The 16,518-nt window shown below is 52.8% G+C and overlaps 4 protein-coding genes across 4 annotated transcripts; 1 reads left to right on the forward strand and 3 right to left on the reverse strand.

The window, feature by feature from the left end:
- Nucleotides 1–3,485: 3,485 nt before the first annotated feature.
- Nucleotides 3,486–7,774, reverse strand: P152DRAFT_422013 (ANTH-domain-containing protein). Its single transcript, XM_033677181.1, has 9 exons — nt 7,431–7,774; nt 7,322–7,368; nt 7,251–7,268; nt 7,119–7,194; nt 6,892–7,055; nt 6,687–6,767; nt 6,579–6,636; nt 4,419–6,524; nt 3,486–4,354 (listed from the first exon to the last, which is right to left on the reverse strand). The coding sequence occupies exons 1-9, from the start codon at nt 7,469–7,471 to the stop codon at nt 3,769–3,771; spliced, it is 3,177 nt and encodes a 1,058-aa protein (XP_033531582.1). The 5' UTR covers nt 7,472–7,774; the 3' UTR covers nt 3,486–3,768.
- A 183-nt stretch (nt 7,775–7,957) lies between these two features.
- On the reverse strand, nt 7,958–13,530 carry P152DRAFT_422016 (putative DNA polymerase zeta catalytic subunit). Its single transcript, XM_033677182.1, has 2 exons — nt 13,168–13,530; nt 7,958–13,113 (listed from the first exon to the last, which is right to left on the reverse strand). Exons 1-2 carry the CDS (start codon nt 13,412–13,414, stop codon nt 8,279–8,281), a joined length of 5,082 nt encoding a protein of 1,693 aa, XP_033531583.1. The 5' UTR covers nt 13,415–13,530; the 3' UTR covers nt 7,958–8,278.
- A 171-nt stretch (nt 13,531–13,701) lies between these two features.
- On the forward strand, nt 13,702–15,381 carry P152DRAFT_461042 (Pre-mRNA-splicing factor slu7). Its single transcript, XM_033680036.1, has one exon. It carries the CDS (start codon nt 13,917–13,919, stop codon nt 15,354–15,356), a length of 1,440 nt encoding a protein of 479 aa, XP_033531584.1. The 5' UTR covers nt 13,702–13,916; the 3' UTR covers nt 15,357–15,381.
- Nucleotides 15,382–15,490: 109 nt separating this feature from the next.
- On the reverse strand, nt 15,491–16,182 carry P152DRAFT_144276 (60S ribosomal protein L37). Its single transcript, XM_033673879.1, has 4 exons — nt 16,076–16,182; nt 15,959–16,021; nt 15,832–15,903; nt 15,491–15,770 (listed from the first exon to the last, which is right to left on the reverse strand). Exons 1-4 carry the CDS (start codon nt 16,077–16,079, stop codon nt 15,625–15,627), a joined length of 285 nt encoding a protein of 94 aa, XP_033531585.1. The 5' UTR covers nt 16,080–16,182; the 3' UTR covers nt 15,491–15,624.
- Between the last annotated feature and the right edge of the window lie 336 nt (nt 16,183–16,518).

Raw genomic sequence — 16,518 nt, forward strand, 5'->3', positions numbered from 1 at the left:
TCGCCTGATTCTCAAGTCCGACTATTACTAGTAACTGGTCATCTGTTTGTCTAATTCATGCTAAGGCTCCGCGCAATTATACTTGTGTAGGAGCTATCCATTATGTCTCGCCGTCCTGCTAGATCCCAAGAGCTTGGATATACTCCGACTGGTGTTTCTTGCGCCATCCAGTATCTTTTGTTCTCGCGCTCCCCCACAGGTTTCTGTATTTCACTCCTATTGTCTTGCATTCGGCAACGAGGTTGACGTCGCACCGAACGCCAACTTCAAGCGCCCTCGCCCCCGATAAAATGTTTCTTATTGATAATATCTCAAAGGTATGGCAGTCCTCCACCGAGAGGCTTCATCCAACTCTTGGGCGTATCTTGATAATCCGTTGGATCCTCGGAGAGCGCGGCGAGAAGTCGTGAAAACATAAAAAGATGACAATATGAGCAGTGATATATGCAATTGCTTCTTCGGCTCCAGCAGAAGAACCTAATTGGTTCGTGTCCACCCTAAGCCTTTGTTCTCTATGAGACAATCTCTTGTCCCGACGAGACGGTTTGCTTACCTCATGTGTGTTGTCGACAACCGTCCCGAATGATTCTACACTTGAAATTTATGAAAGCATGTCTAGAGAGACGTGGAATGTGTGACATGAGGAACTTGTATCAACTATGTTTTCTAAACAACCAAGATCTGTTGAAAGAGAAACGAAAGCGGATGAACCATCTGCTTCTCTCAGCCTGTGTTATCCTCTCCATGGCAAGAAGTTAAGCCACAGTGTAGTCTTTCATGCACCTACCAGCTTCTATGTCTTGATAGAAACTACACTATTCCATGCCTTCAGAAGCACTACGGCCTCAGTTTGGAGAAGATGCTACTCGGGTCTACCCAAGTCTACAAGCCCTCTACCGCCATCGCTTAGTGTCTGCAAGCTTTCTCTTTATGTATGCTGCTTCCCGAAGCCACGTACCTGATGTGTGGTGTGTCATCCTGGTGACTTAGGCTCGAATGACCCCGGAGTAACCAAACAGTCTCTCTCAGGGATTAATATGAGATCGTATAGGTCTGGTACCCCTGCGGGTGCACCTCTTTATGGTCAGTCCAATGGATGCCCCCATTTCAGTTCGTGTTCTTGTGTCGAAATGAGGCTGCAAGGTCTCTATGGGCCATGCGCAGCTTCTGTGAGGCAAGTTGTCGTTGTTCCCGGACCAATTCACCGCTTCTGCGAGTGGTGTTCCTTTGCAAATGTCCCTCGTTATCACCACTTCCTCTTCACCTCACTTCTCATCAGTCATCCTACACTTCAACCGCCATGAGCATCACCATCTAGTGAGCAAGGATCGTCCCAATATCATCTAAATCTCTAATATAAGTCTGAGAGACTCCAGAGAAAGTTGGGTCTCGTCGCTGCGCTGTGCCATTGGCAGAGAGGATCACACAGTCGATCGCGACACGGTTCAAAATGGCAGTGAAAAGGCTGCATGTGAAAGCTGATGGATTTTGCGCCACCTCCCTGCGTGCCTAACTGCCTGTATCTGTGGCGGTGCACGGTCAGTGGTACACGTTGCACCGTCGAATTTGGACTGATTGCCAGATGCGAAATGTTAAAATGCTGGTTATGGGCTTTAAATCCTATTCCCCAATTCTCACAGCATTATGTGTTTTGGCGATATTAGAAGAGCGCAACTGCGATTCGTGGCTGCTTGTGTGGATGTCAGTGGAATTCAGTGGTCGAAGGCTGACGAAGGCCCTTACCGGCAACAAATAAACTCTGCGACGCTCTTTCTTCCGAAACTCTCTACTACACTCCTCGAATGCAGACTATTTATCGGCCGTAGGCTCTTCCTAGAAGCACACTAGACCAAATATAGCCCGGTAGTGAGGATGGGCTCGACCAGAGAGGAGTGGTGAACGAACCACTTGAAACTCATACTCCTCTTCGACCAGAGGTCACAACATCTGTACAGAAGCTTGAAATGCATAACGGGATGGGCGGATACCGTTGCGCGTGTGCGTCGACTGACTCAGTCACCCGTGACGACCAGCATTATCTCTGACATAATAACACCTTCTGCCAAAGTCTCCTTGCTGTTTTCATGTCTTTTTTCCATTATCGACACTTGTACCCCATATATGTCTGCTTGAATCATGGCTCTAGCCAACAACACTTCTCCAAAAGCGCACTGCCTGACAGTCAACACCACAGCTTCCACTGAATATCGCGGTTAGAATCATGAAAGTAGTCAGCTAGTTCATCTTCATCAGCAGCCCGGTTGCTGTTACGTACTGGAGCCCCTTTCCATCTATCAGAGTATGACGTGTTTGCTTGTGTTTTGAAATGTAGACCTACACGACTCCCTATTCATTGCTTTGCAGATTTCATTTTCAATCTGACGCACGTCGAATGCAGCTCCTCATTCTGAAATGTAGCTCCTCATTCTTCAAATCAGTATTTGGTCTCTGTCTACGGACGAGCGTATGGATTCATTGCCCGGATCAAATGGCACAGTGTAGCGCAATCATTTTGCTGGGCCTTCAATAGCGCAGATTGCTGAGACGTCTTTTCTTTTATGGACAGGTATTCACCAGAATGCACCCAATGCTCCCAATCTGCTCAATCTTCTGATTGATGGTCGCCCCCTAACATTCTGTCTGGATATGGTAGGAAATTCTTCGGTGTGGATTAATAGCTGCCTATATTGTGGCCGTCAAGTGGACCCCTGAAAGTTCACCTTCCACTAGCCGCTGGGCGGATCGATACCAATACACTCGTCAACGCGGTCTCCAGGGCGGTTAAAATTTGGGACAAGATGTTCGTCCTGTATTCAGTGGCATTCCATATTTGAGTTGGATTGTTGGCGAGATGTGGGTTATATTGCGTAGCTGATGGGTTGATTCAAGATCTGCACAACGCCACAACAATCGCACGCCGAGCTACTGTGTCCCATATTCGTCGGGCGAACATTCACCGACGGAAAGATGGGGAACTGCGGGAAGAGCTCGTCGAGGGTACAATCACGAGTCGAAGGGGTACGATGAATTCTTCGAAGCGACCTAGAAGATGAAAAAACAACAGTAGATTGGCCTTTCATTATTAGTCGGGGTGGATGCCATTGTCCCGTTCATCTTGGGGATTATATATCCCCTTCCAGTAGTATACAACACAAGGTAGACATATTTCTGTAGATATCTTCTCATCAGAATCAACGCACAATTTCCCGCATTAGCATTCTTCTCCGTCCAGTTACCCGCGTAAGTGACCTGAGTATTTCGCATAGTGTTTGCCTGTGCTTCGTTGTCTTGGTATCAGTTGGAGGAAGAGGACCAGTACGCAGAGATGCACGCCGCAGATCAACCTAATTCACGGTATGGACGGTTTTGTTCTGCATTTCCAATTACGAAAATTGGTAGCGATTGCGTCTCGTGGAATGAACTGGGTAATTAGAGAAGTCGGACTTCATTGTTAGCTAGCGTCGATGCATGATCAGTGGTACCGTGTGGTGGACATACGGTCGAGGCATGTGGCATGGATGGTGGGCTGATGGGCTCAAGGGGTGAGTCAGTCGCCTCAAGGGAAACAGACATTAGTATAAGCAGCATCAGCTTCGGCGTTTGAGAAACACATGTTTTGGAAACTCATGTAAATAAACAACAACGATCGAAAGATAGGATATCAACATTCTCCGCATCCAGTCCGCTAAACAAGATTCAAATTTTGTGCAGCAAAACGAAACGACCTCCGCGGTGAAACGAGCAAATCCTTCCTCCATTCCTCAACAATTACTCTTCCTGATAGCTCAACTTTCGCATCTCCCCGAGCCGCTGCCTCGCCGCCGCCAACCCGTTCTCCAACTGCAGAATCTCCACCTGCTGCTCCATTTCCCGCGTCTTGAACTCATGCCCGCTCAACTTCGTATAATCCTCGGTCTCCGTATCCCCGCGGTCCCGGTCCGCGATGATCTCCCGCACGCGACTGACCAAGCCTCGGCACGCGCTCGTGACCGCGCGGCTCGCCGTCTCCAGCCGCTCCTGGCTCTTGCTCATGAAGCTGGCCTTGACACGCGACGCGGCCACCAGCTGCGCCGTAGACGCGGCAACGTCGTTGGACGCGACGATGAGGCGCTCCATCGACACGCCGCGGCCGGAGATGACGCCATCGGCGGTCTCGATGAGCAGGTTGGTCGAGGAGGCGACGGCTTTGGCGGCGGAGATGAGGCCTTCGGTCCAGCGGTTGTGTTTCTTGTAGAACGCCGCGCGGGAGGTGGAGCCGCGGCCTTCGCGGACGATTTCGTCTTGCGAGGCGGCGGCGGCGCGGATGAGTTGGGCGATGGCGGTGGTGATGGCAATGGCGGCATCGAGGATGGAGCTGGGAGGTGTTAGCGAATGATTCGGTTCATGGAGCTTCCCAAAACTGGAGCGTGTATACGTACTCGTGAATCCTTAACTCATAGGTGCTGTAGTCGCTGCGGTTCTTGTTTCGCAATTTGTCGAGGCGCTCAGAGGCCTTATCGATGGCTTGAGCGGCAGCGTTCAACTCGTTGTCGACCAAATTCTCCAGATTTTTGGCGTCCTTCAAGCTGCTCTTGCCGGCGAACTGCTCCGCCAGGTTGTTCAGCTCCTTCAAGCGTCGCTGCACTTCCAGATTGTTATGGATGACCACCTCCAGCTTGTGCTCGTCATTGTCGATGTCGGCGAGACGGTACGACATGACGCCGCGGAAGAACCCAATCGTCGATTGCGCGACTTGCCGAGCGCCGCCCAGGAGCGCATCGCTCTTCTTCTCGTCGGGCGCGAACCGGGTAAGTCCCTTGGTGTTGGACAGGACGTCGGCCGCCGATCCCGAGAAACTGTTGAGGGTACGGATCAAATCGCCCGTGTCGCTGTTCGGGCCGTCGACGATGAAGGCATTCATGGCGGTGCTGAAGTCCATGGCGTTCTGGCCCGCCTTCTCGATCTGACTGAGCACATACTCGCCGGACGCGTTCTGGTTACCCGCTTGCATGGTGCTGTCCAGCTCGTACAGCGCCTCGTCGACGCGAACCACGGCAGCTTGCAGCACGCTATCGATGAGATCCGAGACCTTCTGCACGTTTGCGCGGAGCATCCCGTCGATGTGACCGTCGATGGCTGTGTCGGTATCCTGGTGCGTCTGTCGCAGCTCATTCAGCTCTAGCAGAGTCTGATCCATGCCCGCTTTGAAGATTTCGAGCTCCTCTTCCTTCTCTCGCAGCTGTCTTTCGAGATCCGTATCTCCATCCCGTAACTTCATGTGAAGGTCACTGAGCTGCTGAGACTTGCTTCGTAGTGCCTCCTCGAGGTCTGCAACCTCACGATTATGGCGGCTGAGCATGGCGCTCAATTCGGTACCCTTGCCTCGTTCAGCATTCTCGGCCTTGTCGAGTGCGAAGCGGAGCTCTCGCTTCAGCTTTTCGAGTTCCTCCTTATGCCCACCGGTCAATCGATCGCGGTCATGGAGTGCTCGATCTCGCTCTCTGATCATATCAGCAAGCTCGAGGTTTTTCGTCTTCAGCTCGCGCTCGAGTTTCTCACGACGCTCGATAGCTTCTTGTGCCGATGCGGCCTTGAGCTGAGCGGACTTGTGCTTCGCCAGTAGCTCGATGTGCTCGTTCCGTAATTGCGTATACAATTTAGCAAGGGCCTCATATTTCGACCGCCACGTGTTCAGCTGCTCTTGCAAAGCTCGGATCTGATCGTCTTTCGAGTTGATCTGCTGCTGGTAATTTGAGTTCAGCTGCTGAATCTCCGTCTCGAGAGCCTTCATTCGCTTGTCATATTGTTCGAGCATCAGCTGATCGCGCTCGTACTGCGCACGCGCTCTCAGGTTCTCTTGCTCGAGCTCGGCCAGTCGTCCTTGTGTTTGTTGCGTTAGCTGTTGCTGATACAACTGGTCTTGCGCAAGCCGTTGTGCATCCGCTTGGCGACGTTGCTGGTCCTCGAAATCTCTTTGGGCTTGCTGCGCAGCTTGTTGTTGCGCTAGCTGTGCCGCTTCCCATTGGTCTTGAAGCCGTCGTTGTTCCGCCTCATATTCATCCTGCTGCCGCTTCTGCTCATTTTTCCAGAATTCGTTCATTGGTTCTGGATCAACGGAAGGCGCGCGGATAGGTTCTGGCGACGGTGGCTTCTCAATCTCCTTCGCTGGTCTTGCAGGTAGCCCCGGTCGCTCCTCGTCCTCTCCCAGGAGATTTGGAGGATCCTGTGGCAGCTTTGGAACAGTGATTAAGCTTGTCAGGTAACGCAAATTGGAGCACTCGTAGTAGAACTTGACAAGTCGATAGTGTTGTCCGTTGTATCGCTCCCGTAACGGCTCGAGTGCCTCGTCGTCGCCCAATGAAGTGTGCATGGCTCGAAGCATGCTTGTGATGAACTTGTAGATCCCGTAGGCTTCTTGAACAAGAGGTACTAGGGCAGAAATACGACATTCATTATTCGATCCGCTTCGGAAATTGGCGAATATCAACTTCTGGAAGTGCTCAATCTGATCTTGGAGGGTCATCAAGTCGGAGATCGTTTCATAGCTAGAGGCTTGTTAACTTCAACCTATTGGGGTAGGGAGTACGGCAACTTTGTACCCTTCATTCGGATCGTTGATCGATTTCAAACTGATGTATTCCTCATACTCGAAAGTTCCTGTTGATAATGAGTATTGTCGCTGCGTCAGAGACTCTGGAGTAACATACCATTGAACTCAGGATGCTGCCGATGGAACGCAAGCTTCGCCTGGAGGTAGTAGACGTACTCCGAGATCAAGGTACCATAACCTACATCACCTGTCAGCACGTATTCTCCGGACGTTTATGGCAGAAACCCGTCGTCGGCCATCCAGAAGCAAAATAATAGTCAAACCTCGTTGTCCACCTGCAATGTACCCGTCTTGGTACGAACCTTTCGTGCCTTCACCAAGGCCCCCGACCCCTCGCTTGAGACTATCAAGCCAGCTGACATGCTGCTGGGCCTCTCGCAGGGCGACCGGGTGGCCTTCTTGGAGGACTTTGTGGACGGTGATGAGGGCTTTGAAGGTTTGGATTTCGTCGGCGAGGATCGGTTGGCTGGAGGTGGACGCGTGAGCGGTCGGTTGGAGGGAAGGTAAACGAGAGGGAAGGGATGCTCACACTTTCATGCCAGACCAAAAGGATTGCGAGGACTTGTGGTCCCATGTGTAGACGATGCAAGCGCGAACATGTTTGCCTAGACGATGATAAGCATCTTGTGCCGTGATCGGACATGGGATCGAGAATGCATACGCTTCGGGGCTGTCTCATCTATCATTCTCCATCAGCTACCAGGCCTACTCGAAGCATTCGCACTATCATACCTATACTCGTTGCCTTCCGAACGTTGATGGCAAGCTCCGCCTCCTGCCTGTTGCGCACCGTCAGCATTCGCAAACTCTCATATTGGAAGGTCTCCCTGGAACCACGTACTTGCCCATGTCAACATGGCGTGTAGTAGTATACGCCGACATGGCTGTCCGAGATGCGTTCAAGCACTTCCGTTGTGTCCGCGAAGACTCCGGCCAGTACGCGCCGGAGGCGGGAAGCTGGGGAAGGGAGGATTAATGATGCACGTGCTCGATTGAGGAAGTACTCGATGGGGAAGGTCAATTAATTGGAGAATGTGGAAAAGCGGAGAGAAGGGATCAAACACCCTGTACAGTGTGGCGTAGAAAGAGAATTAGAGGGTTGAAGCAATGGGTGAAAGGTCCAAAGAACAATATCAAGAAATCCGGATGTTAAGATTGCCTCCGTGACATGAAGCTCCTCACCCGACTTCCCACTCTTTGGTGTCTCTCCCGTTGCTGGCGGAAGCGTAGGGATTGTTAGGGGACGTGCGCGGCAAATCCCTGTTCTCAGTTCTCTTCGCCGCGGGATTCGTCACTGTAATGGCGCATGCGTTGTCATGTTCATGAAAAGCCTCGCTGATGAGATGGCTCGCCTCACTGATGGCATTTAGACCTGGATCCAGACTCGGATGGTCATGGACATGGTTTGATAACCTTTTTTATGGCTGGATCATGGATTCATTGGCGGATGTGAGGGAGGAATTATCCAGTGGGGTGAGATATTCGGCATTTAGGGGACGAATAGTATCCATCTCTGACTCCGTACAGAGTCCAAGGGTTGAATAAAGAAGATATGGATGCACTGCGATCCTAATAAGGTATACTCTGATAGATAAGGCTTTCTATTGTCCATAGAAGTAAACACCTGGGGTAGCGTTTCCAACCCAACCGTCCCATGCTGCAACCAGTCCCGCGCTCCGATGCAAACCGCTACCATTCCAACGCCTTCCTCTCCAACTTCTTCAACACCACCTCCGTACTCCCTTTAACCGCTCTCGATTTCGCCCGCTCCTTGACCCTGGTATAGAATACCGGACAATCCTTCGAGTTGCAGCTCACCTCGTCCCCAAACGCCGTGTTCTCGCAGGTCCGGCAAACCGCGTCGATATCCCGCACCCGAGTCTCGGCCATCTGAATCCGTCGCCGAAGCAGCAAGGCCGTTTGCGCCGGGTCGTGCAAGCAATCCTTGCATATGGGCAAGACGTCATCCGTATCGAGGAGCTCCTGTTCTAAGTCCGTCCTCTTTGGCAGCTTCGCTCGACAAAGCAAGCAATTCTCACTCCGCATATAGCTCTCCAGCGTCTTTCCCATCCCCCCTCCACCGCCCGTCGGCGCGATCGCACGAATCCGCTGCACTTTCTGCATCTCGTCGTACCACCCCCGGATGTTCGCCCCGACCAGATTGAAGATCCGCTCGAGCGGTGGGATGAGGTTCTTGCTGATATAGTACTCCGCGTCCAGCTCCAGGGCGTCGTCGTTCAGGAGCTGCTCCGGGTCGACGCACCGATCGATCAAGCGAGCGCCAGGCGCGCCGGTGACGACCACATACGGGACGCGCTCGCCATACTGCGGTTCCGTGCGACGATCTGCGAACATTTTACGGGTCGCGACGAGGGCCCCTGGCGGAGGCGGACCGCGGTCGGAGTAATTGCCGAGCCTGACTTCCTTCGCGAAGAGGAAATCTTGCACGCTGGCGCGGCCTTCCATGATCTTGCGGCATTGGTCCTGGAAGTACGCTTTGATCTGGCTCAGGTCCGCTGTCCGGAAGAGCATCTTCAGCGCTGTCTCCTCGATTTTCTGCTCGGCGACTGTACCGTCGCGTCGGACCGTCTCGATGCCCTTGGCGTCGAACTCCGGAACCGCCTGGTTCGGATGCTCGTATTTGAATCCGACGTACCGCTTCTTGGCAAGGAGGACGCACGGATGGTAGACCTTCTCGAATTTCAGCTTGATGGGCCGCGGGTTTGCGGCGGTTATGGTGTCAGCGATTTCGTTACCGATTCGGAACGCATCATCGCGCGTCCGTCCTTTGAGATGGATGAACAAGCTGTCGGTGTCTCCGTAGACAATTTCGGCTCCCCATCGCTCGACGGAGTGGATTATTGCGATTGCGCGTTCCAGCGTTTCGCGGCCGGATTGGGTGATGCTGTCCGCGATTTCGGCGCACGGCATTCGTCCCGAGAAGCTCGCTGAGGTATAGCCATACGTGACGTTTGCGATGAGCTTCAGTGCCAATTGCCGGTTGTTGAGCAGTTGTTGCAATGTCTTGTCGTCCTTATCTTGCTTCATGCCTGACTTGACCATGACTCTCGTCTCGAGGATCTCCGACAGCATCTTGGCGAGCAAGGACTTTCGGATGTTGGGTCGGACGTACATCAATCCGTTCGGAGCGACGTTGATATCCTTCTCCAGTAATTCAAGGAGACCAGGCTGACGCTCTAGCGTCGTGAATCCGAGTTTATTCGTTCCTCGCCATGGCGCTACCCGCCCCAGGCAGGTGGAATAGCAGTAATTGTATGCAATCATTACACTAGGATACAGGCTCTGAAAGTCAAGCACCAGCACTGGCGAGCTGTAGAAGTCACTCTGCGGCTCCATCACCAGCGGCAGACATTCCAACGCGTTCTGCTGTCCCACCTGCTTCCGGCTCGGCGACACGAGGATGAAGTTCTCGGGTTTGGCAATGCGGAACATGAGCGACTCGACCTTAAACTGCGATCCACGCGAGAAGACCGAAAAGAAGTCCACACCCAGCAATCGCGCCTGCTCGCTCGTCCGCGGAATGAGCTCGTTGGCGTCCAGGATCTCCAGATTGAGCTGGACGCGGGACAAGAAATAGCTCAGCGTCTTGGCTAGCTCGCGCGGCTTCGTGCTGGTGTACCACTTCGTGAGATCCTCAAAGGAGAAGTGGGGAATGCGCTTTTGCAGGACCTGAAACGCCACATTCTCGATCGTGTACTGCAACAGATTCAGCTCCCCTCGCATGGCCCGCCAGATGTTGATCATATGCCGGCCAGTTATGCGAATGACGCTGGTATGCGTGAAACCCCAGCGGTCGGCATCTTTGCCGAACCGACCGTTCGCGGCGGACTTGACTCGAGAGAGTTCGTCGCAGAGGTTGTACTCGAACCGGACTCGCGCTCGCTCGATGAGGTATCCCCACGAGCCATTGTGGACTTCATATCCAGTGAGGATGTCAGGATCGATCTCGCGGACGATGCCAACGAAGCGATTGATGAGGTCAAGTTCCTCCTCCTCATACATGACCTCCACATTTACCGCCTTCTGGATCTTCCTGGCAATGCCATCGCCCTCGGATAAAGTAAGGATCCCTTTGCGCATACCGTCGTCGAACTCATCTTCATGGTCGTCCGTCTGAACGCAGAAGAAGATGCAAGAGATTTCGTCCTCCTCGGGATCGGGTGTAAGAGCGCCTCGAGAGTTAACATGCACTTCCAGACTCATGATACTCATGTACTGGGCCTCATATTCGATGCCGTCCGACTTCGCTTGCTGTGCGTATTTTGCGCCGTGCTTGTTCTTTTGGGTCGGACCACCGATCTGTGACAGATCCGCCCCAGTCCTCGATTGTCCGGACCGGTTTGAAACCGACTTCCCAACTGACTGCTGCGAAGGAACCGGTTCGGCCCGTTTCTCTTTGTCCTCCTGCTTTAGCCACTCCGACACTTCGGCATGGGTCGGGGGTGGAGCCTTGATCTCCCAGTTCAGGAACGTGCACCTGGCTCTTCGTATGCCATGGTCTATTTCTTGCGTCTGGACGTTTGGGACAGGCACAGTTTTTCCGTAACTTGCATCACCAAGTCCAGTAGGATCGAAGGGCGGTAGAAAAGGGAGCGTGTTACTTTGTAGTTTGAATGCCCTACCCGCGTACTCTCTTGTTCGGTCCGGAACGTCTTCTTCCTTGCTGTAGTATGCGTCCTGGTAGATGACAGACGGCAGCCCATAGTCAAGCATGGTGGTTTCGACATCGCTTATAGTTGGTGGGGAGTGGGCAAAGTACACTATTTGTGTCTGTGTGGCAGGTGGAAACGACTTTCGAGCTTCATCTGCTAGTGCTAAAACTTGTGCTGTGCTTTGGCTCGGACCGTCCGATGAAGTCGAGGTCGCGGTCGCCTTCGATCCCTTCAGCAAATTAGTCGCTTCTGACGAGGCATCACTTTGTAGATGCTGTGTTTCATCGTGGACTAAATCTGCAAGTTGTGACTTTCGAGAACTTGTGAATTCCGTCCGTTGGCTAACCCTTAGCACCGTTTCAGGATGATTCGGGTTCTTGACAACCGGGAAAGGAAGTTGGGATGAGCTCCTCTCTTCTCTGCCTTGAAATGACATCTGCGATGACGCTTGTACAACAGAGTCTTCCTTTTCATCAGGCATGATCTCATTTGTCTCAGTAATGCTGAGATTGGACTCGCCAACCGATGGTGGAAAATGATCGTGAGAAGCACGAACTTCACCGAAGGAGTTGCCGGTGAGTGACAGGAGTTCTTCTAAGCTTTGCCCTTTGCTACCCATTTTTCGTCGCTTGGATTGACGATCCGATAGCTCGGACAAGCTGCGGTCCAGCGCCCGCTTGTGCAGCTCTATCCGCTGAAGGATATCGGCTTGACTCCTTGGTTGAGGTGCCTGTTTATCCAAGTCATCCGCGAGATCGAGGTCTGATTTCTCATGGCTATATGGAGTCTGTGGGCGATCGATTCCGTCCTCCGCTACGACCTGACCTTGAACGGAATCCAAATCCTCTACTGAAACCGTTTCGTTTGCTGGGGACAATTCTGCGGCAATGCGAGACTCGTCAACAAAGGCATTCTCTACTCGAGCAAGCTGCGTATGTTCAGCGGGCTCGCGTCTAACCGTTCTATGCAGCCTGTCGGGATACAGTTCGGTGATGCTCTCAAAGGCGGTCTGGATCTTAGCTTCGCGTTTCGGATGCCGGATGAACTTGTCGAAATCTGGCGGAGCATCCGAAGCGCTGCGCTCTTGATCGATGATATCTTTGATAGTGTCGCGAAACTCCTCCTCATGAATCCAGCCTGCGGCTTCCGCATTACGTTCGTCGGCAGACATGGACACCAGGACCTCCGAGGGAAACGGGCTCGACGATGGATGGGTAAGTCCCATTCTTCGTTTCCGGCGTATCGTCTCGTCTTTCCAAAGCGCCGCCATAGAGCGGACGAGCTTTTCGTCCGACGAGATGTGCACGAATCGCTCCGAGAAATCATGATGGATGTTTCTTAGTTCCACATCGTGGCGATTGAGTATATCCTGAACACATAAATCAATCTCGATTGAGCAATGACTTTGCCTGGGGAAGCGCTCTTCGTCCAGCGTCCATCCATTCGGGATCGATCCGTCATGCCACTTGTGATTCGGGTCATTCTGCTCCTGGTACTCAGGTACGGGGCTGCGGAAACGGACTTTCGCGCAGTCAATGTAAGCACAACCGTATAAGTTGTAGTCACACATCCATTGCGCGAGATATTGCATATGGCTTTCATGCGGTTGAATAACACGCCCAAGGATCGCCCCTTGCACAAGGAGGTCGGCCAGGCGGTTAACGTGCAATGGGTTCAGTAAATAGACCTTGAGGTAGAACTTGTATCCAACACTATAGCCAAAGAATGGCACCGCTTTTATCAAGGAGATGTGTGCCACATACATCGGCTTCCGGTCCGCGTTGGGATTTCGGTAGCTGACAGCCAGGGCACGGTCGATAGATAGTCGAACAGTGCATATGTGTGCCTCCACTGAACCATATCAGCCGACATATTATGCTTACATTCGAAGCAGCATCAGGTCACCTTCATCTGGATCAAGTCCTCCCTCATACTCTATGTATAGGTACGGAAAAGCACCATGGATATGGGCGCAAACCTTCTGCCCCGTCTCGGTCGCCCCGAAAATCCGAACGATCGGAAACCTGGGGACATTTCGAGTCTGCGATAAGCTCTGGACGGGAAGCACCGGTGGATCGAACTCTGAGGGTGTGGTTTGATAGTGATCCACGCAGTTCAGTCGGAACCGGAACGGAAATGGTGGTTTAGCCATGGGCTACGTCGGTAATTGTGAACATCGAAAATCCAAGAAGACATGGTGTGGACATTTGCATCGGCTCCATTCGACCAAAACGCGAATTATGCCTAAAGGTGCTTACCGATGAAGACATGAAGTTCATAGAAACGGCACTTTGGATCCAAACAATCCCAACAATGTGTTCGCGTGACGCTCTACGCGTTCCAGTCCTCTGAGGGTATAGTTGCCTTACAGCCTGAGGCACCAGTATGTTTCAACTTCAGTTGACATTCGATATTCGGCGCCGTTGGGAACTGGCTTGTCGCATTCTACCATCAAACTCGCCGTGACTTCGACTACTCTCAGAGAAATCATATAATACCTTCACCCAGGACCTTGGCGGTGATGTTATGACTCGTCTGAGTGCCCTACACTATTGATCGAATCGCCACTCAGACTCCGACACATCAAGCCATCCGGTTTATACATCGCCCGCCTGCCAGCTGCTATCTAATCACGCATTCCTTAACCGCCCAAAATGCCTCCTCCAGGCCAGCCCAAGAAACCGGTCGAACCCTCCGTCGCCAACAGAGACCGCAACGAATACATCCCCTCCTTCATCTCCAAGAAGCCCTTCTACATCCCCGAAGATGACACCACCGACTACCTCGAGCATCAGCGCCTCCACAAAGCCGAAGATGAATCGAAATCTTACGACCGCACCAAGAAAATCAAGGCCAAGGCCACCAAGTTCCGAAAAGGCGCGTGCGAGAACTGCGGGGCGATGGGACACAAGGTCAAAGATTGCCTGAGTCGACCGCGGAAGCTCGGCGCACGGTGGACCGGAAAGGATATCGCGGCGGACGAGGAACGGCAAGCGAGGCTGGAGGACAGCTGGGATGCGAAGCGGGATCAGTACGCGACGTACGATGCCAGCCAGTATAACGAGACCGTAGTGCGGGAGTACGAAGAGATGGAGACGTTGAAGCGGCTGGCACTGAAGAACCAAGAGCAGGATGACGAGGAGGAGGGAGACGCGAAGGGAGATCGGTATGAGGAGGAGGCAGACATGGGCCGCAATCAATCGACCGCCACGCGAAATCTGCGGATTCGGGAGGACGTCGCGGGCTACCTAAAAAGTTTGGATCCGGAATCGGCTAAGTACGACCCGAAAACGCGGACGATGTTGAGCGGCAGCGAAGTGATCGACCAGGCGTCAGAATTGGTGGCCGAGGAGGGATTCATGCGCGCCTCGGGCGAGGCGGCCGAGTTCGAGAAGGCGCAGAGTTATGCATGGGAGTCACAAGAGCGCGGCGGCAAGGACCAGATACATCTACAAGCAAACCCGACGTCGGCACAGTTCCTTCGGAAGAAGGAGAAGGAAGACGCGGAGAAGAAGAGGGACGCGAGGAACAAGACACTGCTGGAGAAGTACGGAGGTGCGGAACATCTTCAGGCGGCGCCGTTGAAAGACGCGGCTGTCATCGAATCAGAGCGGTTCGTGGAGTACGACGAATCGGGACGCATCAAAGGCGAACCGAAACCGATAGCGAAGTCGAAATACGCAGAGGACGTGTTCATCCACAATCACACGTCAGTATGGGGAAGCTGGTGGTCAAACTTTCAATGGGGCTACGCATGCTGTCACTCGACAGTGAAGAACAGCTACTGCACAGGAGAAGAAGGGAAGCAGGCCTTTGAGGAATCTAGCCGATTGAGAATAGCTGGCGATATCGAGGTTCCCAAGGAGATCGCCTGGAAGGAGGAGGAAGTCCTCGAAAAGCACGTTCCCAACGCCGTGGAAAGCGATGAAAAGGCGAAACGGGATGAAAAGGACCAGGAGGCGCCGAAGAAGCGGACCCTCAACGAGATGATGGGTGGAATCACGGAAGAGGAGATGGATGAGTATCGTCGGAAGAAAACTTCTGCTGCGGATCCGATGGCCGGAATGCTAGGGCAGGACGAATTAGTACACTAGCCATTGATTCCCGAATGAACAAAGCATTTCTATGCAATCCAGAATCCCATGGTCGTGATCGATGTCACCATGCCAGTCCGGTTCAAGCGTTGTGTGAATCTCGTTGGTATTTTTGAAACCTCAGCACGGAATGCCTTTAGTAATGCAATTGAAGTCCATTGACAACGCCATATGCCCGATAGTCCGACAGGCAGCTGAATTTTCGCGTCTCCTCAATCGAATCGACGAGCTCTATCGCCCGCCCCAACCCCGTTCGAACCGTCACGATCTACGACGACGCCACTTGCGGCCCGCGCGCGCCCTTCGGTGTGCCCTGCTGGAATCCGTTCGTCGATTTGCGCGCGATCGTCTTCAGGTATCGCATGCGTCCGGTACCGGTGGTCTTCCTTCGCATGCCCTTCTCAGACCAGTTGACTGCCTCGCCATTAGTTGGGGATGTCTCGGGGTGGACGTCAGTCCGTCGGTGCTAACGTACACTTCCTGATCTTCGCCTGGGGATATCCGCACGAGGAGCATTGGTGCTTTTGGATATGGAGGGATCGACGACCTAGAGCATTCATCGATTAGAGGGGATTCCGGGTGTTATCGATCGGAGGGCATACCGCATCGTCGGCACAGGGTGTGCGACTTGTTGTGGCGCTTGCCAAAGCTTGACGTTCCCTTCGCTGTCGGGGTACATTAGCACCGGATCTTCAATGAGAGGTCTTGTCGGAACGTACTCATTTTGAATTAGAGACCGGGGACGAGGATTCGCGGGATGTGGTTGTGGTAGAAGTGAAGCTGAAGTCTTGTCGTTGAATTCGTGATATGTGTGTGATCCGGCTCGGTTGGTGATTTTCCGGGGTGTGGGCTGCGGCGAACTTTAGCAACCGGAATAGCAGGTTTGGATTTTTATCAGGCATTAAGGCATTACATATTTGATGCCTCATATTTGCCCTCACGCCTGGGGCAGCCCCACTCATATGTAGCACCACACGCGCACTATAGCATCTGATCTGTGTTATTAGCTGCGATACCATTCTACAGATAAACAATCCTTATTGGAAGCGGATTGTATGCGGATCGATCGTGATGGTAAGTTGAAATGATATAAGTTATGCCACGCGGAACTGTTCAACCTCACCCAATTCCTGGGAAGCCTGGCCAAGGGATTTGTGACAGA

The sequence above is a fragment of the Eremomyces bilateralis genome (genome assembly GCF_010015585.1).
Source record: "Eremomyces bilateralis CBS 781.70 unplaced genomic scaffold P152scaffold_21, whole genome shotgun sequence".
Classification (NCBI taxonomy): Eukaryota; Fungi; Ascomycota; class Dothideomycetes; order Eremomycetales; family Eremomycetaceae; genus Eremomyces; species Eremomyces bilateralis.